The 24,948-nt window shown below is 45.6% G+C and overlaps 1 protein-coding gene across 1 annotated transcript; it reads left to right on the top strand.

Annotated features, from left to right (window-relative positions):
- LOC145338647 (putative G-protein coupled receptor 139) lies at positions 1-20,543 on the top strand (the record flags this gene model as incomplete). The annotated part of the gene is made up of 2 exons (XM_080183034.1): positions 1-134; positions 19,636-20,543. Coding segments are annotated over 2 exons (1,042 nt in total), but the record flags the coding sequence as incomplete, so codon positions are not given.
- Between the last annotated feature and the right edge of the window lie 4,405 nt (positions 20,544-24,948).

The following is a 24,948-nucleotide window of genomic DNA, read 5'->3' as shown; positions in this document are numbered from 1 at the left end:
CTGCTTCAAGAGATTTGTGAACCAGATCACTGCAACCCCCAAACTCCTCGAAAGCATTCAGGCACTTGATTCCTATGGAGTCATTGAGAAACGTATTATTCTGGTCAAAATGCAGAACCTGAAACTTAGCTGTGGTGAAATTAATTTACAATTCAAATACTGAATTTGCTAGTTTATAGAACATAGAACATAGAACATTACAGCGCAGAACAGGCCCTTTTATTTGTTATTAATGTGTTACTGTATTTAGGTGCGTTCATCCAATCTGGTTATTCTCATTCTCAGTTTGGATTGGTTTGTAAATTTTAAAATGATCATTTTGCTTCCTGATTCCATCTTGTTGATGTAAACGGTGAAGAACAGTGATCCCAGCGCTGATCCTTGTGGAAAACCACTTCCCACCTTCCAGCAATCAGAGGAAATCCCTTTAACTCCCATTCCCGTGTTGTGTCTTTGTAACCAGCTTCTATCCATTCTGCTGATTGCCCTCTCACTCCACTTGCACTGAGATTACTCGAGTCTGTTAAGCCTTAACTTACTGAAGACATTTGGAAACTCAAGTGTCTGATGTCTATCATACTAATCCCATCTAACGTTCCTGATAATTGCTAAATAATGCAAAGAAATCTGTCAAGAATGATTTTAATTTTGGAATGTATGTTACCTACTCTTTATCAGAGTCTTTGTTACTTGATATTCTTTTCCTCGAAGAGAGTTGGTTCAGTTACTGATGTTGATACTGGTCAGGTTGTGACTGGAGGACTGATCTTTGGATTTTTGTTTATTTCCTGTTTCAAACACAAAAATAAAATCAATTCTCTATTACATTCAAATCCCATGGTTAGGGTCTGATGATCAGATATTTCAGAAGGCACACTGATTGTTGCCTTTATTAGCCAATGTGTAGAATATAGGAGCAGGAAGGTAAAGATGGATCTGTATCAAACACTCATTTGTCTTCAGTTGAAGTCCTGTGAGGAGTTCAGAACATAGAGCATAGAACATAGGACAATACAGCAGAGTACAGGCCCTTTGGCCCTCGATGTTGTGCTGAGCTTTGTCCGAAACCAAGATCTAACTATCCCACTCCCTATCATTCTGGTGTGCTCCATGTGCCTATCCAATAACCACTTGGAAGTTCCTAAAGTGTCCGACTCCACTATCACAGCAGGCAGTGCATTCCACACTCCAACCACTCTCTGGGTGAAGAATCTACCTCGGACATCCCTCCTATATCTCCCACCATGAACCTTATAGTTATGCCCCCTAGAAACAGCTACATCCACCCAAGGAAATAGTCTCTGAACATCCACTCTATCAATCCCCCTCATCATCTTATAAACCTCTATTAAGTCACCTCTCATTCTCCTCCGCTCTAAAGAGAAAAGCCCCAGCTCCCTCAACCTTTCCTCATAAGGCCTACCCTCCAAACCAGGCAGCATCCTGGTAAATCTCCTCTGCACTCTCTCCAATGCTTCCACATCCTTCTTATAGTGAGGTGACCAGAACTGAACACAATATTCCAAATGTGGTCTCACCAACGTCTGGTATAGTTGCAGCATAGCCCCACGGCTCTTAAACTCAAACCCCCTGTTAATAAACACTAACACACTATCAGCCTTCTTCACGGTTCTATCCACTTGAGTGGCAACTTTCAGAGATCTGTGGATATGAACCCCAAGATCTCTCTGTTCCTCCACATTCCTCAGAACCCTGCCGTTGATCCTGTAATCCGCATTCAAGTTTGTCCTATCAAAATGAATCACCTCGCACTTATCAGGGTTAAACTCCATCTGCCACTTTTCAGCCCAGCTCTGCATCCTATCAATGTCTCTTTGCAGCCTGCAAGAGCCCTCCACCTCATCCACTACTCCACCAATCTTGGTGTCATCAGCAAATTTACTAACCCACCCTTCAGTCCCCTCTTCCAAGTCATTGATAAAAATCACAAATAGCAGAGGACCCAGCACTGATCCCTGTGGTACACCACTGGGAACTCCAGTCTGAAAATTTTCCCTCTGTCTTCTACGAGATATGATGTGGAGATGCCGGCGTTGGACTGGGGTAAACACAGTAAGAAGTCTGACAACACCAGGTTAAAGTCCAACCGATATAGTTGTTAGTAAACTCACAAGCTTTCGGGGTTTGCCCCTTCATCAGGTGAATGGAGAGTTCTGGCCTCAGACAGAGCATATAAAGCACACACAGTTTACAGATTACTGATTAGAATGCGAGTCTTTACAGCTAACCTGCTGTTCAAGACCTGAAGTGGCTGGCAATGTGAGTGGAAGGAGCACTGATCACAGGTTACAGAGATGTGTATTGTCTCCAGACAGTACAGTAAGTGAGGTTTTGCAAACCCAGGCAAGTCACGGGGGTTACAGATAGTGTGATATGAACCCAAGATCCCTGTTGAGACCATCCTCATGTGTGCGGAACTTGGCTATCAGTCTCTGTTTTGCTCGACAGACTGGAGGGGGGGGGCTGATTGTGGACAAGTCCCCAGGACCGGATGGAATGCATCCGAGGGTTCTGAAAGAAATGGCGGAGGTTATAGTGGATGCCTTGGTGGTTATTTTCTAGACGTCGCTGGATTCCGGGGAAGTGCCGGAAGATTGGAAAACGGCTAATGTTACGCCGTTGTTTAAGAAGGGTGCCAGGCAAAAGGCGGGGAATTATAGGCCGGTTAGTTTAACGTCTGTGGTAGGTAAAATGTTAGAAACCGTCATTAAGGAGGAAATTGCGAGGCATCTTGAAAGGAATTGCTTGATAGGGCAGACGCAACACGGTTTCATTAAAGGGAAGTCGTGTCTGACAAATTTACTGGAGTTCTATGAGGATGTGTCTAGGGCAGTGGATAGAGGAGAGCCGGTGGATGTGGTCTTTCTGGATTTTCAGAAGGCGTTTGACAAGGTACCTCACAAGAGGTTATTGCAGAAGGTCAGGGGACATGGAGTTGGGGGTAGGGTGTTAGCGTGGATAGAGGATTGGTTGTCAAATAGGAGGCAGAGAGTGGGGGTCAATGGGTGCTATTCGGATTGGCGGCTGGTGACTAGTGGGGTGCCCCAGGGGTCGGTGCTGGGGCCTCAGCTATTTACCATTTATGTAGATGATCTGGAGGAGGGAACCGAGTGCAGGGTGTCGAAATTTGCTGATGACACCAAGATTGGTGGAACGGCAAATTGTGCGGAGGGTGTGGAGAGTCTGCAGAAGGATCTAGATAGGCTGGACGAATGGGCCAGGAAATGGCAAATGGAATTTAATGTTGGCAAGTGTGAGGTGGTCCACTTTGGTTGGAAAAATGGTAGGAAGGACTATTACTTACGAGGCGAAAAACTGCAGCAGGCGACGGTGCAGAGGGACCTCGGGGTCCTTGTGCATGAGTCGCAAAAACCCAGCTTGCAGGTGCAGCAGGTGGTCAGGAAGGCGAATGGGATGCTGGCCTTCATAGCGAGGGGGATTGAATATAAAAGTAGGGAGGTCTTGCTGCAGCTGTATAGGGCATTGGTGAGGCCGCAGCTGGAGTACTGTGTGCAGTTTTGAGCGCCGCACCTGCGCAAGGATATTTTGGCCCTGGAGGGAGTGCAGAGGAGGTTTACTCGGCTGATACCGGAGTTGAGGGGATTGAGCTATGAGGAGAGGCTGAATAAACTAGGCTTGTACTCGTTAGAGTTTAGAAGAATGAGGGGGGATCTCATTGAGACGTATAAGATGATGAATGGGATGGATAGGATAGAGGTGGAGAGACTCTTCCTGCTCAGAAAGGATAGTAGGACTAGAGGGCACAGCCTCAAGATAAAGGGGGGGTGGTTTAGAACGGAGTTGAGGAGGAACTTCTTCACTCAAAGGGTGGTGAATCTCTGGAATTCTCTGCCCGTTGAAGTGGTGGAGGCTGCCTCGCTAAATATTTTTAAGAAGCGGGTTGATGGGTTCTTGATAAGAGAGGGGATTAAGGGTTATGGGGAGAGGGCGGGAAAGTGGAACTGAGCCACGACAGATCAGCCATGATCTTATTGAATGGCGGGGCAGGCTCGAAGGGCTGGATGGCCTACTCCTGCTCCTATTTCTTATGTTCTTATGTTCTTATTATGTTCTCTGCGCTGTCGTGTGTCGTGAAGGCTGCCTTGGAGAATGCTTACCCGAAGGTCAGAGGCTGAATGCCCGTGACCACTGAAGTGTTCGCCAACAGGAAGGGAACAGTCTTGCCTGGTGACTGTCGAGCGATGTTCATTCATCCGTTGTCGTAGCGTCTGCATGGTCTCCCCAATGTACCATGTTTCGGGACATCCTTTCTTGCAACGTATCAGGTAGACAATGTTGGCCGAGTTGCAAGAGTATTTACCGTGTACCTGGTGGATGGTATTCTCACGTGTGATGATGGTATCCATGTCGATGATCCGGCATGTCTTGCAGAGGTTGCTGTGGCAGGGTTGTGTGGAATTGTGGTCACTGTTCTCCTGAAGGCTGGGTAGTTTGCTGTGAACAATGGCCTATTTGTTCATATTCGTATCGTTCTACGAGATAGCCAGTTATTTATCCAATCGGCCAAATTTAATTCTATCCCACACCTCCTTACCTTCTTCATGAGCCTACCGTGGGGAACCTTATCAAATTCCTTACTAAAATCCATGTACATGACATCAACTGTTCGACCTTCATCTATTGAGTTACCTCCTCAAAGAATTCAACAACGTTTGGTAGGCAAGACTTACCCCTTCACGAATCCGTGCTGACTATCCCGGATTAAGCTGCATATTTCCAAATGGTCATAAATCCTATCCCTCAGGACCTTTTCCATTAACTTACTGACCACCAAAGTGAGATGAACTGGCCTATAGTTACCAGGGTCATTCCTATTTCCTTTCCTGAACAGAGGAACAACATTTGCCACTCACCAGTCCTCTGGCACTATCCCCGTGTAAGCACAGTAAGAAGTCTGACTACACCAGGTTTAAGTCCAAATGATTCATCTGCACATCATGACTATCCCCGTGGACAGTGAGGACCCAAAGATCAAAGCCAAAGGTTCTGCAATCACATCCCTTGCCTCTCAAGGAATCCTAGGATGTACCCCATCTGGCCCAGGGGACTTATCGACCCTCAGGTTTTTCAAAATTGCTAATACATCTTCCCTCAGAACATCCACCTCCTCCAGCCTATCAGCCTGTATCACGGTCTCATCCTCAAAAACATGGCCCCTCTCCTTAGTGAACACTGAAGAAAAGTATTCATTCAACGCCCCTCCGATTTCTTCTGACTCCATGTACAAGTTCCCTCTATTATTCTTGTCTGGCCCTAACCTCACACTGGTCATTCTTTTATTTCTCACATGAGTAAAAAGCCTTGGTGTTTTCCTTGATCTGACCCACGAGGGACTTCTCATGCCCCCTCCTAGTTCTCTTAAGCCCCTTTTTTTAGCTCATTCCTAGCTACCTTGTAACCCTCAAGTGACCCAACTGAACCTTGTTTTCTCATCCTTATATACGCTTCATTTCCTCTCGACAAGAATCCTTTTGTGAAAAATAGTTCCCTCACTCAGCCATTTCCTCCCTGCCTGACAGGGACATATCTATCAAAGACGAGGTATAATTCGGATATTAGAGGGAGGTTTTTCACACAGAGAGTGGTGGGGGCCTGGAACGCACTGCCAAGTAGGGTGGTGGAGGCAGGCACGCTGGAGTTGTTTAAGGCTTGCTTAGGCAGGCACATGAGCGGACTAGAGATGGAGGGATACAGGAGACTGATCTAAATAAAGATCAAGAGCCTTGGAACGTCCCTGGGAATCAATTGATTCCTACGGACCTTCCAAAATATTGCGTGGCTCAGTTATCTTACTTCTGAGCTTCTGGAGATTCCTTAAATGTCTGTCAAAGTTGTGTTTATTGATGTCTTTCCTTTTACTTCACAGGTGATTTGGTCCGCCTTGTTGTCCAGCAAGGGGGATACACGCGGTGGGTCGTGCGAGGGCTGCTCTTGCATGTTGCTTCGAGAGTTGCCTAGTGCTTCACGTCGTTAGTGTACATAAGAACATAAGAACATAAGAAATAGGAGCAGGAGTAGGCCATCTAGCCCTTCGAGCCTGCCCCGCCATTCAATAAGATCATGGCTGATCTGTCGTGGCTCAGTTCCACTTTCCCGCCCTCTCCCCATAACCCTTAATCCCTTCTCTTATCAAAAACCCATCAACCCGCTTCTTAAAAATATTTAGCGAGGCAGCCTCCACCACTTCAACGGGCAGAGAATTCCAGAGATTCACCACCCTTTGAGTGAAGAAGTTCCTCCTCAACTCCGTTCTAAACCGCCTCCCCTTTATCTTGAGGCTGTGCCCTCTAGTCCTACTGTCTTTTTTGAGCGGGAAGAGTCTCTCCACCTCTATCCTATCCATCCCATTCATCATCTTATACGTCTCAATGAGATCTCCCCTCATTCTTCTAAACTCTAACGAGTACAAGCCTAGTTTATTCAGCCTCTCCTCATAGCTCAATCCCCTCAACTCCGGTATCAGCCTAGTAAACCTCCTCTGCACTCCCTCCAGGGCCAAAATATCCTTGCGCAGGTGCGGCGCCCAAAACTGCACACAGTACTCCAGCTGCGGCCTCACCAATGCCCTATACAGCTGCAGCAAGACCTCCCTACTTTTATATTCAATCCCCCTCGCTATGAAGGCCAGCATCCCATTTGCCTTCCTGACCACCTGCTGCACCTGCAAGCTGGGTTTTTGCGATTCATGCACAAGTACGCTTAAACTGGACCAACTGACAGGCAACATGACAGCTCAGTGACTATCACTGTTTGCTGTGGAGATACATGGATTCGGGCCGGTGTCTGTGGGAGTTTGCACATTCTCCCCGTGATTGCGTGGGTTTCCTCCGGGTGCTCAGGTTTTCTCCCACATCCCAAAGATGTGCTCTTAGGCTGATTGGTGTAACAAATTATCCCTAATATCCTCAATCTTCCCCAATAGGTGTAGACAAAGGTCATGGGTAGAGGAGGGCACTCATAATGTTAAAATGGCGGCGTGGGCTCGTTGGGCCGAAGGGCCTGTTTCCCAGGCTGTGTTGTCCTTTGTTCTTTGTTGACATGCAATGTTTGCTCCTTGAACAAGATCCACTTTTCACTTGTGCCTTTACCTGACAGTTTCTGCTGCCATCTTATGTTCCCTAATCCTTGCCTAATTGCATCATAATTACCCCTGCCCCAATTATAACCCTTGCCCTGCAATGTGACCCTATCCCTCTCCATTGCAATAATGAGAGACACCGAATTGTGGTCACTATCTCCAAAGTTCTCTCCCACAAACAAATCTAACACTTGGCCCAGTTCATTATCCAGTACCAAGTCCAATGTGGCCCCACCTCTTGTCAGCCTATCAACATATTGTATCAGGAAACCCTCCTGCACACACTGTACAAAAAAGGTTTTACACCGTTTAATGGAATATACCCCTGAAAAGTGTGAGCTGATACACTTTGGAAGGAGTAATTTGACACGGTAGTACTCAATGAATGTTCAGACTCCAGGAAGATCTATGCAGAATTAATGGTGGAAAAGGATCTTGGTGTTGTAGTGCAGGCCTGCAGCGACTGGAAAGCTTCAGCATGTAAACATTAAGAAAGAGGATGTGTTGGAGCTTTTGAAAAGCATCAAGTTAGATAAGTCTCCGGGACCAGATGGGATGTACCCCAGGCTACTGTGGGAGGGGAGGGAGGAGATTGCTGAGCCTCTGGCGATGATCTTTGCATCATCAATGGAGACGGGAGATGTTCTGGAGGATTGGAGGATTGCGGATGTGGTTCCTTTATTCAAGAAAGGGAGAAGAGATAACCCAGCAAATTATCAACTGGTGAGTCTAACCTCAGTGGTTGGTAAGTTGATGGACAAGATCCTGAGAGACAGGAGTTATGAATATTTGGAGAGGTATAGTATGATCAAGAATAGTCAGCATGGCTTTGTCAAAAGCAGATCATGCCTTACGAGACTGGTTGAGTTTTTTGAAGATGTGATTAAACACATTGATGAAGGAAGAGCGGTAGATGTGGTTTATATGGACTTCAGCAAGGCGTTCAATAAGGTCCCTCATGCAAGACTTACTGAGAAAGTGAGGGGGCATGGGATCCAAGGGGACATTACTTTATGGATCCAGAACTGGCTTGCCCACAGAAGGCAAAGAGCGGTCGTAGATGGGTCTTTTTCTGCATGGGGGTCAGTCGCCAGTGGAGTGCCCCAGGGATCTGTTTTGGGACCCTTGCTGTTTGTGATTTTTATAAATGACCTGGATGAGGAAGTGGAGGGATGGGTTGGTAAGTTGCTGATGACATGAAGGGCCTGTTCTGCACTGTAATGTTCTATGTTCTACGTTCTGGATAGTTTGGAGAATGTCAGAAGTTGCAGCGTGACATAGATAGGATGCAAGACTGGGCGGAGAAGTGGCAGATGGACTTCAACCCGGATAAGTGTGTGGTGGTTCATTTTGACAGGTCAAATGGGATGATGGAGTATAATATTAAGGATGAGACTCTTGGCAGTGTGGAAGATCAGAAGGATCTTGAGGTCCAGGTTCATAGGAGGCTCAAATCAGCTTTGCAGGTGGAGGATGTGGTTAAGAAGGCGTATGGTGTACTGAACTTCGTCAATCGAGGAATTGAGTTTAGGAGTTGGGAGGTAATGCTGCAACTTTATAAGACCCTTGTCAGACCTCACTTGGAGTACTGTGCGCAGTTCTGGTCGCCTCACTATAGGAAGGATGTGGAAGCTATTGAGAGGGTGCAGAGGAGATTTACAAGGATGTTGCCTGGATTGGGTGGCATGCCTTATGAAGATAGGTTGAGGAAGCTAGGTCTTTTCTCCTTGGAGAGACGAAGGATGAGGGGTGACCAGATAGAGGTTTATAAGATGATGAGAGGTATTGATTGAGCGGATTCTCAGAGGCATTTTTCCCCCAGGGCTGAAATGGCTGCCACAAAAGGACACAGGTTTAGGATGCTGGGGAGTAAATAAGAACATGAGAAATAGGAGCAGGAGTCGGCCATCTAGCCCTTCGAGCCTGCCCCACCATTCAATAAGATCATGGCTGATCTGAAGTGAATCAGTTCCACTTTCCCGCTTTCTCCCTTAATTCCCTTGTCTACCAGAAATCTATCTACCCATGACTTAAATATATTTAGTGAGGCAGCCTCCACCACTTCAACGGGCAGAGAATTCCAGAGATTCACCACCCTTTGAGTGAAGAAGTTCCTCCTCAACTCCATTCTAAACCGCCCCCCCTTTACCTTGAGGCTGTGCCCTCTCGTCCTGCTGTCCTTTCTAAGTGGGAAGAATCTCTCTACCTCTACCCTATTTAGCCCCGTCATTACCTTGTAAGTCTCTATAAGATTCCCCCCCCTCGGCTTTCTAACGAGTACTGACCTAATCTATTCAATCTGTCTTCATAAGCTAACCCCGTCATCTCCGGTATCAGCCTAGTGAACCTCCTCTGCACTCTCTCCAAGGCCAAAATATCCTTTCGCAAATATGGGGACCAAAACTCCAGCTGCGGCCTCACCAGTACCCTGTACAGTTGCAGCAAGACCTCCCTGCTTTTATATTCTATCCCCCTCGCTATGAAGGCCAGCATCCCATTTGCCTTCTTGATCACCTGCTGCACCTGCAGACTGGGTTTCTGCGATTCGTGCACAAGGACCCCCAGGTCCCTCTGCACCGTAGCATGCTGCAACTTTTCACCCTTTAAATAATAATCCCTCCTACTATTATTCCTGCCAAAGTGGATAACCTCACATTTGCTAACATTATACTCCATCTGCCAGGTCCTTGCCCACTCGCTCAGCCTATCCAGATCTCTCTGCAGATTTTCCACACCCTCCGCGCAATTTGCTTTTCCACTCATCTTTGTGTCATCAGCAAATTTTGTTACCCTACACTCAGCTCCCTCCTCCAGATCATCTATATAAATGGTAAACAGTTGAGGCCCCAGCACCGATCCCTGTGGCACTCCACTAGTCACCAACTGCCAACCAGAAAAGCACCCATTGATTCCAATCATTGAGTAGGTACAGAGGAGATGTCAGGGGTAAGTTTTTCACTCAGAGGGTGGTGGCTGCCGTCGGTGGTGGTGGAGCAGATTGGATATGGTTTTTAAAGAGATTTTTGGATAAGTCCATAGGACTTAGTAAGATAGAGGGTTATAGGTAAACCTAGTAGGTAGGGATATGTTCGGCACAATTTCTGGGCCAAAGGTCCTGTTTGTGCTGTAGTTTTTCTATGTTCTATGTTCTAAAATGTGACCTTGGCGTACTTGACCACAGATCTTTGAAAGCAGAAGTGCATGTTAGTCGGGTAGTGAAAATGACCTATTGGACACTTGCCTTTATTGATCGAGGCATAGATTACAAATGCAGGGAAGTAATGTTGGAGTTGTATAAAACTTTGGTGAGACCCCAGTTAGAGCACTGTGTGTAGTTCCAGTTGCTACATTATAGGAAGGATGTGATTACACTGGAGGGGATGCAGAGGAGAGTCACCAAGATGCTGCCTTGGATGGAAGATCTACGTTATGAAAAGAGGTTGTGTGGGTTTGGGTTATTAATATTTTAGCAGAGGAGACTGAGGGGGGACCTGATCAAGGTGAACAAGATTATGAGGGACAAGGACAGAGTGGATACTCCCCATATCCCCATAGGAAGGATGTAAATAAGGTTGAAAGAGTGCAGAGAAGGTTCACAAGGATGTTGCCAGGACTTGAGAAGCTGAGTTACAGAGAGAGATTGAATAGGTTCGGACTTTATTCCCTGGAGCATAGAAGAATGAGGGGAGATTTGATAGAGGTGTATAAGATTTTGATGGGTATAGATAGAGTGAATGCAAGCAGGCTTTTTCCACTGAGGCTAGAGGAGAAAAAAAACCAGAGGGCATGGGTTCAGGGTGAAAGGAGAAAAGTTTAAAGGGAATATTAAGGCGGGGGGGATTCTTCACGCAGAGAGTGGTGGGAGTGTGGAATGAGCTGCCGGATAAAGTGGTAAATGCGGGGTCACTTTTAACATTTAAGAAAAACTTGGACGGGTTCATGGATGAGAGGGGTGTGGAGGGATATGGTCCAGGTGCAGGTCAGTGGGACTAGGCAGAAAAATGTTTCAGCACAGACAAGAAGGGCCAAAAGGCCTGTTTCTGAGCTGTAATGTTCTATGGTTCTAAACCTGAAGGATTAGTCACAATGAGACATCGGTTCATGGAGGTGGAAAGATTGGTGGAACGGCAAATTGTGCGGAGGGTGGGGAGAGTCTACAGAAGGATCTAGATAGGCTGGGCGAATGTGCCAGGAACTGGCAAATGGAATTTAATGTTGGCAAGTGCGAGGTGGTCCACTTTGGTAGGAATAACGGTAGGAAGGACTATTACTTACGTGGAGAAAAACTGCAGCAGGCGACGGTGCAGAGGGACCTGGGGGTCCTTGTGCATGAGTCGCAAAAACCCAGCTTGCAGGTGCAGCAGGTGGTTAGAAAGGCGAATGGGATGCTGGCCTTCATAGCGAGGGGGATTGAATATAAAAGTAGGGAGGTCTTGCTGCGGCTGTATAGGGCATTGGTGAGGCCGCAGTTGGGGTACTGTGTGCAGTTTTGGGCGCCGTACTTATGCAAGGATATTTTGGCCTTGGAGGGAGTGCAGAGGAGGTTTACTAGGCTGATACCGGAGTTGAAGGGGTTGAGCTATGAGGAGAGGCTGAATAAACTAGGCTTGTACTCGTTAGAGTTTAGAAGAATGAGGGGAGATCTCATTGAGATGTACAAGATGATGAATGGGTTGGATAGGATAGAGGTGGAGAGACTCTTCCTGCTCAGAAAGGACAGTAGGACTAGAGGGCACAGCCTCAAGATAAAGGGGGGGTGGTTTAGAACGGAGTTGAGGAGGAACTTCTTCACTCAAAGGGTGGTGAATCTCTGGAATTCTCTGCCCGTTGAAGTGGTGGAGGCTGCCTCGCTAAGTATTTTTAAGACGCGGGTTGATGGGTTTTTGATAAGCGAGGGGATTAAGGGTTATGGGGAGAGGGCGGGAAAGTGGAACTGAGCCACGACAGATCAGCCATGATCTTATTGAATGGCGGGGCAGGCTCGAAGGGCTAGATGGCCTACTCCTGCTCCTATTTCTTATGTTCTTATGAAAGGAGTTTTGGGGGGGCGGGCCAGTATGAGAAAGTATTTTTTTACCCAGAGGGTGGTGATGGTCTGGAATGCGCTGCCTGGGAGGGTGGTGGGGGTGGGTTACCTCACATTCTTTAAAATGTATCTGGGTGAGCACTTACTCCATCATAACATTCAGGGCGATGGGCCAAGTGCTGACAGATGGGGTTCGGTGGGATTTCACGTATTTCTAATGTGTCAGTACAGACTCGATGGGCCGAACTGCCTCTGCTGCTCGATATGATTTGATTCTTCTATACATCTCACTCTCGGTTCCCCTCATTCTCTCTCACACTTTCCTTCCCTCCATTTCTTCCAATCAGACAGAAACATTGAAATGGAGAAAGAGAGAGATTCACAGAGAGAACCTTCTAAAGCTGAATTAAAATGCCAGCCCTGCTGCTCCCTGCCCAGCCCCTGTTCCCTCTCAGTCCCTGGAAACTGTTCAACTCACTCTTTCCGTTTGGGAAGCGGCTGCTGATATCTTCAGGACACTTTTTAAATCCTCCCAGACGATCTGACAGGGTTTGAGTGGAGCTGCAGGCAGTGACCACACACTGGAGACTCTCACACCCTGTCTCTCTTTCTCAAATACTCTCCTTTGATCACCACCTCTGCTTTGACCGTCCACTCCCCTCGGGCCTCCCTCTATCTCTGTTCCACCCCCTCCTTCTCTTTTCTCCCCCTGTCACTATCACTCTCACTCATTGTAAAGATGGATGTTCTGATTGAGGGCCAGGTCTTTGGACCCACACCCACCTCCTCTTACTCCATCCCTCCCTCTAACTTCCTATCTCTGTCCATATCTCTGCTTCTTTCCCTCTATTTCATGTGCTCTGTGTTGAAAGGAGCGATGTAATATTTCTGAGCCACATTGTGAATAATCATAAATCATATCGCTGTGACGGGGTGGGACGATCCACCTTATCTGGGAATCTCCAGTTAGGAGGCAGTGCCCAGCTTCCTGTCTCTGGAGAACAGCCTCAGTCAGAGCCCTGAGATTCCTCATTTACACAAATCAATCAATAGATCAATAAATCAGTTAATTTATTTATTAATAACTTCAGGGAGGCTCATTTTAAAAAGGGAATATGTATCCAATCTCAGAATTCACACGGTGCTGGGTGGAGATTTACATCAAGCCCGAGGCTGTGGAAATGAAAAGTCTCCACTCCCACTTTGTTCTCTGTGGATATGGTCACAGTGCTGCCCATGGGATCATGCTGTGCTTAAAAGCCCCACAAAGAAAGCTGGAAAGGGAGAGGGAGAGATTCTGGAGGGAGGTGAACAGAAATGGGGAGAAAGCGAGATAGAGAGAGGAATACTGCAATGAGATAAAGAGATATGGCAGAGAGAGAACAATTAGAGAGCGATAGGGAGATATGGGGTAAAGCGATGATGTGAATGAAGAATGGAAATGCACTGGGTGGGAGAGAAATCCAGATAGAGGGGAATAAAGCTGGTCGGAGAGAAGAAGAGTTTAGGAAGAGATAGATAGGGAAGCAAAGGAGAAGGCACAGAGAGAGGGAGAGGAGAAAGGAGAAAAAGAGACAGACAGAGGATACAATCTGTAAATTAGAAGCAGAAAGGCTGGGGGGGTGGGGAGAATTGGGAGGAAATTTGGAGAGGGGAAGTTAAATAGAAAAATCCTGAATTGACATCCAACTCCATCAGCTGTCCAGCCCAGGGAAGTGTTCAATCCCGGGGTGGACTCTGATAATTGGCTGCAGGAAAGGATTGCAGATTCTATCTCTGTCCATTTTGGGTCTAATTGGGAAACCTGTCCAGTCTGAATTAATCCTGTAAAACAGATCAGATGAGAAATCCAATCTCTCTGAAATATTTGAATGATCAGAATTTGCAGATTTGCTCCATCAAAGTGAGAGATGTGTAATTCACAGCTTCCTGTCCCCCAGTCCCTATTTAACCAGTGATGTTACATTGGCTACTTTCCAAATTGCAATGTTAATCTCTAACACAATCCTCCAATAACACCGCTACCCGGGAACTCCTGTCCATTGGATTGATGCTGAAATCCTCTCCTTAATGTCGGCTCACACATGGAGAATGTTTACTCAATAATTTCCGAGCTCTTATCCCTTTCTCACTAACAGTTAATTTACTGGGAATTGTGATCCTGACTTGAGGAAAGTGTGGCCTCTCCACTTGCACCACTCGCTACCTGATGGCCATGGCAGTGGCAGATCTACTGTACATCATCCTTAACCCCATTCTCAGCTTCATAAATGGTTATTATTTCCCCTTGAGTTTCCTAGACCTCACCTCTGTGTGTCGTGTTCACACTGTCCTGCTGCCTGCAGCCAAAGACTGTTCTGTTTGGTTCACCATCACTTTGTCCTTTGATCGATTTGTGGCCATTCGCTGTCAGAAACTGAAATGTAAATATTGCTCCAGGAAAACTGCGGCTGTGGTTCTGGCAACAACTGGCATCCTGCTCTCTGTGAAAAACATCCCCATGTACTTTACATATGAACCTGTAAGGATAATCGACAATGTCCAGTGGGGCTGTCGGTCAAAGACAAGCTATTGGACTGATCCTGGCTGGATTGGATTTTTCTGGTTTGTTATGGTTTTAACCCCATTACTCCCATCCGGTTTAATCCTGTTGATTAGCGCTCTGACAGTCAGACACATTTTGGTGAACAGTCGAGTCCGGAAAGGAAAGGACTGAGGGCTCAGAGTCAGGGAGAAAATCACAGAGATCCCGAGATGGAGAGCAGAAGGAAGTCAATAATTTTACTCTTCAGCATATCTGGAGCTTTCATTCTCCTCTGGTCAGTGTTTGTTATATTTTTTATCTATTCGAAAGTGAAAGGATTTATTTCTGCCGCCCTTCCTGAATATACATTTCAACAATTCGGATTTATGCTTCAAGGTTTAAATTGCTGCACAAACGCATTTATTTATGTGGTGACTCAATCCAAATTCAGGGAGCAGATCAGAATCGCGGTGAAATATCCAGTTACATCAATTATTCAAATAATGAAGAAAAAGCAACTGATAGCCAATCACAGAGCAGGATCACTAACAAACCACCTCAGCCAATCAGAGACTGGATTGCTAACTGACTGTCTCAGCCAATCAGAGACTGGATTGCTCACTGACGCTCTCTCTCGCTCTCTCTCCCCCACCCCCCAGCCAATTAATTACTGGATTGCTAACTGACTGCCTCAGCCAATCAGAGAATAGATTGCTAACTGATCACCTCAGCCAATCAGAGACTGGATTGCTAACTCCCCCTCCCCCTCAGCGAATCAGAATTGCTGCTCACTTCCAGACAACCAATGACTGGTCTCTGCACTTTGACAGCAGATAAGCCAATCAGAGGCTGGATATTCTGAATGACAGCTGTGTCAGCCAATCAGAACACTGGCTGTGAATTACCCCCCCCCCCCCCCCCCCCCGCCGCAGAGTAAATCCTGGAGCTCCATTGGCTGAGCCACAGGTGCTTCAACCAATGAGGAAGCTGGTACATGTTTGTATGTGTGTGTGTGACTGTCTGTGTGTGTGCCTGTCAGGATCTGTGTGTATGTCTGTCTGTCAGTATTCATGTGTGTGTGTCTGTCAGTGTCTGTGTGTCTGTCTGTCAGAGCCTGTGTCTGTCTGTCAGTATCTATGTGTGCGTGTGTGTCTGTCAATGCCTGTGTGTGTGTGTCTGTCAGTGCCTGTGTGTGTGTCTGTCAGTGTGTGTATGTGCATGTGTGTCTGTCAGTGTCTGCGTGTGTCTCTGTCAGAATCAGTGTGTGTGTGTGTCTGTCTGTCTGTCAGTATCTATGTGTGTGTGTCTGTCATAGTCTGTGTGTCTGTCAGTGTCTGTGCGTGTGTGTCTGTCGGAGTTTATGTGTGTCTCTGTCAGTGTCTGTGTGTGTATGTGTGTGTGTCTGTCTGTGTCTGTCTGAGTGTGTGTGTCTGTCAGTGTGTGTGTGTCTGTCAGAATCTGCGTGTGTATGTGTCAGAGTTGTGTGTGTCTGTCAGTCTTTATGTGTGTATGTCAGTGTCTGTGTGTGTCTCTGTCAGAGTCAGTGTGTGTGTGTCAGAGTCTGTGTGTGTCTGTCAGTATGTATGTGTGTATGTCAGTGTCTGTGTGTGTCTGTGTCAGAGTCAGTGTGTGTGTGTCAGAGTCTGTGTGTGTCTGTCAGTATTTATGTGTGTATGTCAGTGTCTGTGTGTGTCTCTGTCAGAGTCTGTGTGTGTGTGTGTGTGTGTCTGTCTGTCAGCGTCTGTGAGTGTGTCTGTCAGAATCTGTGTGTATGTGTCAGAGTCTGTGTGTGTCTGTCAGTATCTATGTGTGTGTGTCTGTCAGAGTGTGTGTGTGTGTCAGAGTTGTGTGTGCCTGTCAGTACGTATGTGTGTGTGTCTGTCAGAGTGTGTGTGTGTGTCTGTCGGAGTTTATGGGTGTCTCTGTCAGTGTCTGTGTGTGTGTGTGTGCGTGTGTGTGTGTGTCTGTCTGTCAATGTCTGTGAGTGTGTCTGTCAGGATCTGTGTGTATGTGTCAGAGTTGTGTGTGTCTGTCAGTATGTATGTGTGTATGTCAGTGTCTGTGTGTGTCTCTGTCAGAGTCAGTGTGTGTGTGTCAGAGTCTGTGTGTGTCTGTCAGTATTTATGTGTGTATGTCGGTGTCTGTGTGTGTCCCTGTCAGAGTCTGTGTGTGTGTGTGTGTGTCTGTCTGTCTGTCAGTGTCTGTGAGTGTGTCTGTCAGAATCTGTGTGTGTCAGAGTTGTGTATGTCTGTCAGTATGTATGTGTGTATGTCAGTGTCTGTGTGTGTGTCTCTGTCAGAGTCAGCGTGTGTATGTGTGTGTGTCAGAGTCTGTGTGTGTGTGTCAGAGTCTTTGTGTGTCTGTCAGTATTTATGTGTGTATGTCGGTGTCTGTGTGTGTCTCTGTCAGAGTCAGTGTGTGTGTGTGTATCTGTCAGTGTCCATGTGTGTGTCTCTGTCAGTGTCTGTGTGTGTGTGTCTGTCGGAGTTCATGTGTCTCTGTCAGTGTCTGTTTGTGTGTGTGTGTGCATGTGTGTGTGTGTGTCAGTGTCTGTATGTGTCAGTGTCTATGTGTGTATGTGTTAGAATCTGTGTGTGTGTGTCTGTCAGTATCTGTGAGTGTCTGTCAGTGTCTGTGTGTGTCTGTCAGTGTCTGTGTGTGTGTCTGTCAGTATCTGTGAGTGTCTGTCAGTGTCTGTGTGTGTCTGTCAGTGTCTGTGTGTGTGTCTGTCAGTGTCTGTGAGTGTCTGTCAGAGTCTGTGTGTGTGTCTGTCAGTGTCTGTGTGTGTCTGTCAGAGTCTGTGTGTGTCTGTCAGTGTCTGTGTGTGTCTGTCAGCGTCTGTGAGTGTCTGTCAGAGTCTGTGTGTGTCTGTCAGTGTCTGTGTGTGTGTCTGTCAGTGTCTGTGTGTGTGTCTGTCAGAGTCTGTGTGTGTGACTGTCAGTGTCTGTGTGTGTCTGTCAGTGTCTGTGTGTGTGTCTGTCAGTGTCTGTGAGTGTCTGTCAGTGTCTGTGTGTGTCTGTCAGTGTCTGTGTGTGTCTGTCAGAGTCTGTGTGTGTCTGTCAGTGTCTGTGTGTGTCTGTCAGAGTCTGTGTGTGTCTGTCAGTGTCTGTGTGTGTGTCTGTCAGTATCTGTGAGTGTCTGTCAGAGTCTGTGTGTGTGTCTGTCAGTGTCTGTGTGTGTCTGTCAGTGTCTGTGAGTGTCTGTCAGAGTCTGTGTGTGTGTCTGTCAGTGTCTGTGTGTGTCTGTCAGTGTCTGTGTGTGTGCCTGTCAGTGTCTGTGTGTGTCTGTCAGTGTCTGTGTGTGTGTCTGTCAGTGTCTGTGTGTGTCTGTCAGAGTCTGTGTGTGTCTGTCAGTGTCTGTGTGTGTCTGTCAGTGTCTTATGTGTCTCTGTCAGAGACATCATGTCAGAATCATGAGGAAGCTCTCCTTGTGCTGATGTGCGTGTTATAAACTTCACAGTTCGTTTGCAAAAGTGAGAGTGAATTCCAACCAGCTGTCACATGAACTCCAGGTTGTGCCCACCGCCTGAGCGATCCATATCTGACTATTCGCTCTCTGCCATTGAATCCTCAACAGCAATTCACCGCCTATCAATTGAATAACATGTTCCCTGTGTGAAGCAAACAGAAATTAAACTCTCTACATTATAACCAACTCGTCCATTTCTGGCTTTCTGTCCAGGTCAAGCAAGATGGCTACTCCCGACTCGTTGGCATTGCCATGATGTTGGCTATGTTTTTGGTTTGGGTTTTCCTCCATTGGTGCATAGCGGGCAGACTGGTGCACAAATCTCTGAGCTTTCATTCTTTGTTCTTGACAATTCCAGGTTACTTTAACGTACTGCTATGTTCCATGTCTCTCTTATCCTACCCTATCGCTTTAAGTCAGTTTCTGAGAAGACACGAGGATCAGACCTGGTTCTATTCTGAGAAGTGTTACCTCGAATGGATCACCATGCTTCTATTTCCAGGAGAGAATGTTTGAACCTGAATGTGCTTGATTAATTAGAGAGGATGTTTAAAGCTGACAGCCTCTGGCACCAGCAAGAAGTGAGATGCCTCCTGATCATGAGTGATTTCCGAATTTGGGGGTGTAGAGGGGGATCGTGCGGCTTTAAGGGGGAAAGAATCTATTAACCATCACTGGAAATGAAAAGCGTCACCTGGGGAAGATCGTGTCCGAATGTCTCATCCAATACAGGACATTTCCCATTCTTGGTCTGGCTCTGATCTGACAATCTGGCCCAATAACCAGTTGAAGAGAAATCATGGAAATGTTGAATTTGATGGGGTCCGATTATCTAGGAGATTGGGGGAGGGGGAGGGAAGAATCTTACAATACTTTTTGGCGTGGCGCTAACCTGGAAATCTCCTTGCCTGAAAGTGTATACTTCCAGGTCGTAATCTCGCGAGCAATGGGGAGAGTCGTGTTTCCTTTCTGATACTCTCACCTTGGGCAACATCTTAAATTAGAACAAGCTCTACCCCCACTCTTGAAGTGCCAATTCTGTGACAGTGGACAGCTTCTTGTGTATTCCAAGATTTGTGGATGAACATAGAACACTACAGCACAAACAGGCCCTTCGGCCCACAAGTTACACCGATCACATTAATGCTCATGGCCAATTATGGATTTGAAACAATCCTTGTGAGTAGAATAATCTATAGCTATCCTTTGTTTGAGAGACACTTTGCACTGATCAATAATTCTCAGGGATTGTGTATGATGGAGAGCTGGTCAGACTTAAAGGAGAAAAAGAAGAATCTGTTACACAGCATCTAGCCTCATGAAAATCTCTGATTTCATTTGTGTCAGAATTGTGGTAGTTATTTTAAGCTCTATTATCATTTCACACATTTAACTTCCAACCGTTTTCTTGATAGTTTCCAGTTTCTAAGTTTAGGCACAGACTGGAAGTGTTTTGGTTGATAATTTCCAGACTACATTCCCAATTCTCTCTTACAGCTAATTTACTCGGAATCCTGATTCTGTCCCGGGGCAAATGCGGCCTTTCCATCTGCATCACCCGTTACCTGGTGACCATGGCAACGGCAGATCTCCTGGTCATTTTCACTGAGGTCATTTTGAGACAAATCAACAAGTTTTTTTTCCCGATATCATTCCTGCTCATCACCCCTGTGTGCAGTGTTCGTTATATCTTGATTCGTGCGAGCACGGACTGTTCTGTCTGGTTCACCGTCACTTTCTCCTTTGATCGATTTGTGGCCATCTGTTGGCCAAAGCTGAAAACCAAATATTGCACTGGGGAAACTGCCTCTCTGGTGCTAGCAACAACGGCCATTCTACTCTGTTTGAAAAATATCCCTTACTATTTTACATTTGAGCCTGGACGGATAATTGACAATGTACCTTGGTTCTGTTATCCAAAGTTAAACTGCTACACAGATCCTGGATGGGTAGCTTTTAATTGGTTGGACACAATTATAACCCCTTTGCTCCCTTTCATTTTTATTCTTTTGCTCAATGCTCTGACAGTAAGACACATTTTATTGACCAGTGAAGCCCGTAAGCGACTGAAGGGACAGAATCAGGGAAATAATCACAGTGACCCAGAGATGGAAAGCAGAAAGAGGTCTCTGGTTTTACTCTTCACAATATCGGGCAGCTTTATACTTCTTTGGCTGGTACATGTTGCAGAATTCTTATATTACAACATGACTGGAGCAGATTATAGTGATTACACAGTTTCCGAATACACATTTGAACAAGCTGGAGTTCTACTTCTGAGTTTAAATTGTTGCACAAATACATTTATTTATGTGATGACTCAGTCCAAATTCAGAGAGCAGGTCAAAAACGCCTTGACATTTCCTATCTCTTCAGTTATTCAGTTAATGAGAAACAAAAACTGAGAAACCTACTTGCCAGTTGTTTTCTTAATTGTTCTATAAGCTTATTATTTCTTAGTGATGTATGGTTAAGGGAAACACATCCCTTTGAGGTGCAGTAATTCAGGAATTAAAACAAATGGCTGGTATGATGCAATCACATTTCAGCCTGACAATATGTTTTTCATCTTCCCATAACCATCACATTCCCTTTTCAAGCCACAATAAATTCTGAATTCTCTCAGAGAATTTAATTCATATTCTACATGGTCTCGCTATAAAAACAGGGTATATTTTCCTTACAATAACCATTATTTGTCTGTGAACCTCGTAACATTGGAACTCCCTCCTAAACATTCATTCTGCCTCTCCTGAGCAATCCTCCTGCATTGCCACCTCACTGGGTCTCTCTCACCTTCTCTTATGAGTTTACAGGAAGGGTTGATTTATTTGTTTCTTAGTCATTATTCTTTTGCTGACTATTAACGTGAGAAATGGAACTGACCTGTCACTAGACCCCATCCTGTCTGACAGAAGTTCTGGCTCAGGAAGAATCGTTCTTGCATCTGAGCAGGAACTTTCGGGTAGAAGTCCGACAACAGGATGGCTGATCTTCAATATACTCAACCTGTTAATCCTTACAGCTGCTAAAGACGATTCTCCAAACTGAAATAAGGTATCTGTTAGTGGATGGAAATAAAAACCTTGTGTGAATCAGTTGAGAAAATTATGAGCAATGAACTGTGATTTTAATGGAAACTCCGACTCACATTTCTGCTTGTGAAGATAATCTACATCTCCAGTACTCCTGCCTGAAGCTTTGGTTCCACAGCTTGCATCACGCTCTCGATATTACATAGAGACAATCTCATTGGCTGAAGATTGACATCTGTAATAGTGAAAGATTCCGGAAATGGCCGAGTTGGCATGTGATCCTGCGCTTCCCATTGGACCAATACCTCGCCACCATCTTGATGATAGTGCTGGAGCACTGTGCGCTGGCAGATGTCACCTTACGAAATTTGCCTTAAATTGCCAAGTTTTTAGGTTGCTAGATCTTTTCTCTGAATATCCAATTTTCCCCGATGGTCGTTCTAGACATCATGATGGAGTGTGTCCTAAGTTTGAAAAGAGGATTTGCCTTCATAGACAGTAGGCTTTTTGGTGTTGGTTGTACCTCACAGTCCTCCACCTGAATCTCTAGATTCCACTTCGAGACCCAGTGCGATCTTTCCTTTGACAAGAGAAACATTGCGCTGAATACAGATGTGTCCAGCCTGCCTATCTTTAAAAATGATTTGATATACCAAATGAAATGCATTACAATGTAAACCACGGCTTCTTCAACACAAAATATATCATCGGTACATAAAAAAGAATAAGGAAATATAATGTTTGACTGTCAAAATTAGTTATCATTATTTTGGATTATTATTTCAAAGATGAAGGAATGTTAGCATAGCAAAATAAGATCTACATTTTACAAATGTCTCAGTAATAAAATATTACTGTTACTCAGATGCCTACGCACTTCCCACATGCAGTGAAATTAACAGTAAAACAACAAATTAAAACAAAACAAATATACTGGGGGACACAATAAGTGGTAGTAAATGTGAGGAGCACACATTTAAACAAAGAACAAAGAACAACCCAGCACAGGAAACTGCCTCAAGTAACTAGTATCTGATCAGTAATGGAATACAAATTAACACTTCTACCCAAGCCAGTCAAATTCACGGGAAACACCAGATACGACCAATATTCTCACCAGCCCTTTGGGACCTGCTTTGAGCCTCATGCTGATCTCCACAGCAAGTTTAAAGTTTATTTTTAAAAGTCACAAATAAGGCTTTCATTAACACTATAATGAAGTTATTATGAAATTCAGATGGCATGAAATCTAGTCACCAATCTTCAGCATCTGTTTGGGTCAATGCACCAAAGCAGCACATCTTTCAGACTGTGGGAGGAAACCCACACTCACACGGGGAGAACATGCAAACTCCACACAGGTAGTGGCCCAAGCCAGGAATCGAACCCACGCCCCTGATGCTATAAGGCAGCAGTGCTAACCACTGCGCCACCATTCCACCCAACAAGTATTTACCGATTGAAAAGACTGACCCTTGGTGGTCAAGCAGTGGGCAGTCTGTGCATTGTCCACAGAGATGAGCTTTTGTAACCCATGTGGAGCTGATTTCTTTCAGAGAATCCTCAATACTGTCAAATAGGGTAACAACTGGGGACCGGCGAGTTGCAGGCAAGTATTTAACAAACTGTAAAACAGACGGACATAGAAAGGCACTCAGCCCATGGCTGGAAAGCTGTGCTGGATTAAAGGGGACCTGGCTGGCTGGGTTGAGAGGAGAGAGAGAGATGTGGGAATCAGGAAATGTAGATGGTTTTAAAAAGGGAGAGGAATTGAATGGGGACCTCGACAAGTATACAAATTGGGAAGTTATGTTGCAGTTGTACAGCACGTTGGTCTGGCCACCGCTGGAGTATTGTGTTCGGTTTTGGTTGCCTTGCTATGGGAAAGATACTTTTAAACTGAAAAGTTTGTAGAAGAGATTCACAAGGATGTCGCCAAGACTCAGTGGCCTGGGAGATTAGACTATGACTTTTTGTTTCAGCGTATAGGAGACTGAGGTGTTATCTTCTAGAGGTGTATAAGATCATGAGACACTTGGGTCTTTTGTCAGGTTTGGAGAATCGAGAACTAGAGGACGTAGGTTTAAGTTGAGAGGAGAGAGAACTAATGAAAACCTCCCGAGCCAGAGGGTGGTACGTGTGTGGAATGAGCTGCCAGAGGAAGCAGTTGAGACAGGGACATTGACAACAGTTCAAAGGGCATTTGGACAGATACATGGATAGAAAAGTTTTTGAGTGATTTTGGCCAAATGCAGGCCAAGCAGATAATTTAGGTACACATTTTGTGGAGGGGGTGGGAGGTGGAGGGAGTGGGGAGGAGGCAGGGAGGGGGGTAGTTTGGTATGGATGAGGTTAAGCAGAAGCTCCAGTCTCCATGCCGTAGTTTCTATGATTTTATGAAGAAAACTGGACACAAACAATTGAGGGCAGGAGGGCAGGGCTGTTGATAAATAATTGCAGATGTTCAGGAAGATATTGAATACCTCTCAATGGAAGTATATTCCTGAGAGGAAGAGGAACTGTATAAGGAAGTGAAACATCCCATGGATGGACAATGAAGTCAAAGAGGAAGTAACAGCAAAAACTAGGACATGGCAAATTGCAAAAGTTGGTGGTAAACTGGAGGATTGGGAGAAATTTAAGATTCAGCAAATGACTTCTAAAAATAGAATCAAAAGTGAGCCATAAAAGTAAACTAGCAGAACACATCAATACATGACAAAAGTTTATATGAGCATATAAACAGAAAGAGAGTATCTAAAGCAAATGTTGGCCATTTAAAAACAACACTGATGATGTATAAATGGGGACCATGGAGGTAAACACAGTATGAAGTCTCACAACACCAGGTTAAAGTCCAACTGGTTTATCTGGTAGCAAAAGCCACTAGCTTTCAGAGCGCTGCCCCTTCATCAGGTAAGTGGGAGTTTTATTCACAAACAGGGCATATAAAGACAAACTCAATTTACAAAATAATGATTGGAATGCGAGTCTTTACAGGTAATCAAGCCTTAAAGATACAGACAATGTGAGTGGAGAGAGGGTTAAGCACAGGTTAAAGAGATGTGCATTGTCTCCAGACAGGACAGTTAGTGAGGTTTTGCAAACTCAGGCAAGTCGTGGTGGTTACAGATAGTGTGATAGGAACCCAAGATCCCTGTTGAGGCCGTCCTCATGTGTGCGGAACTTGGCTGTCAGTCTCTGCTCAGTGACTCTGCGCTGCCGTGTGTTGTGAAGGCCGCCTTGGAGAACATTTACCCGAAGGTCAGAGACCGCTGAAGTGTTTGCCAACAGGAAGGGAACAGTTTTGCCTGGTGATCGTCGAGCGATGTTCATTCATCCGTTGTTGTAGTGTCTGCATGGTCTCCCCAATGTACCATGGCTTCGGGATGTCGCGAGGCTTCTTATTGTGTTTACCCAGTCCAGTGTCAGCATCGTCACTTCATGACAACCATGGAGGTAGCAGAGGTACTAAACCAATATTTTGCCTCTGTCTTCAATGCGGAGAATAATGTAGATTTTTCCAAAAACTGTTGTTAATGCAGAGGAACCTGGTGCAACAACCATTACCATGGAAAAGAAGTCACAGGTTGAGAAGTGGTAGATTTAAACTGAGATAAAGAGGAGCTACTTCTCGCAGAGGGTGGTGTATTTGTGGAACTCGCGATACAGTGAGGTGGGTCCATTCAAAAGTCTGACAGCAGCAGGGAAGAAGCTGTTCTTGAGTCGGTCGGTACGGGACCTCAGACTTTTGTATCTTTTTCCTGACGGAAGA

The sequence above is a fragment of the Carcharhinus amblyrhynchos genome, unplaced genomic scaffold (assembly GCF_965287045.1).
Source record: "Carcharhinus amblyrhynchos unplaced genomic scaffold, sCarAmb.v2.hapA chromosome_127, whole genome shotgun sequence".
Classification (NCBI taxonomy): domain Eukaryota; kingdom Metazoa; phylum Chordata; class Chondrichthyes; order Carcharhiniformes; family Carcharhinidae; genus Carcharhinus; species Carcharhinus amblyrhynchos.
This window is presented reverse-complemented; position numbering and strand designations above follow the sequence as displayed.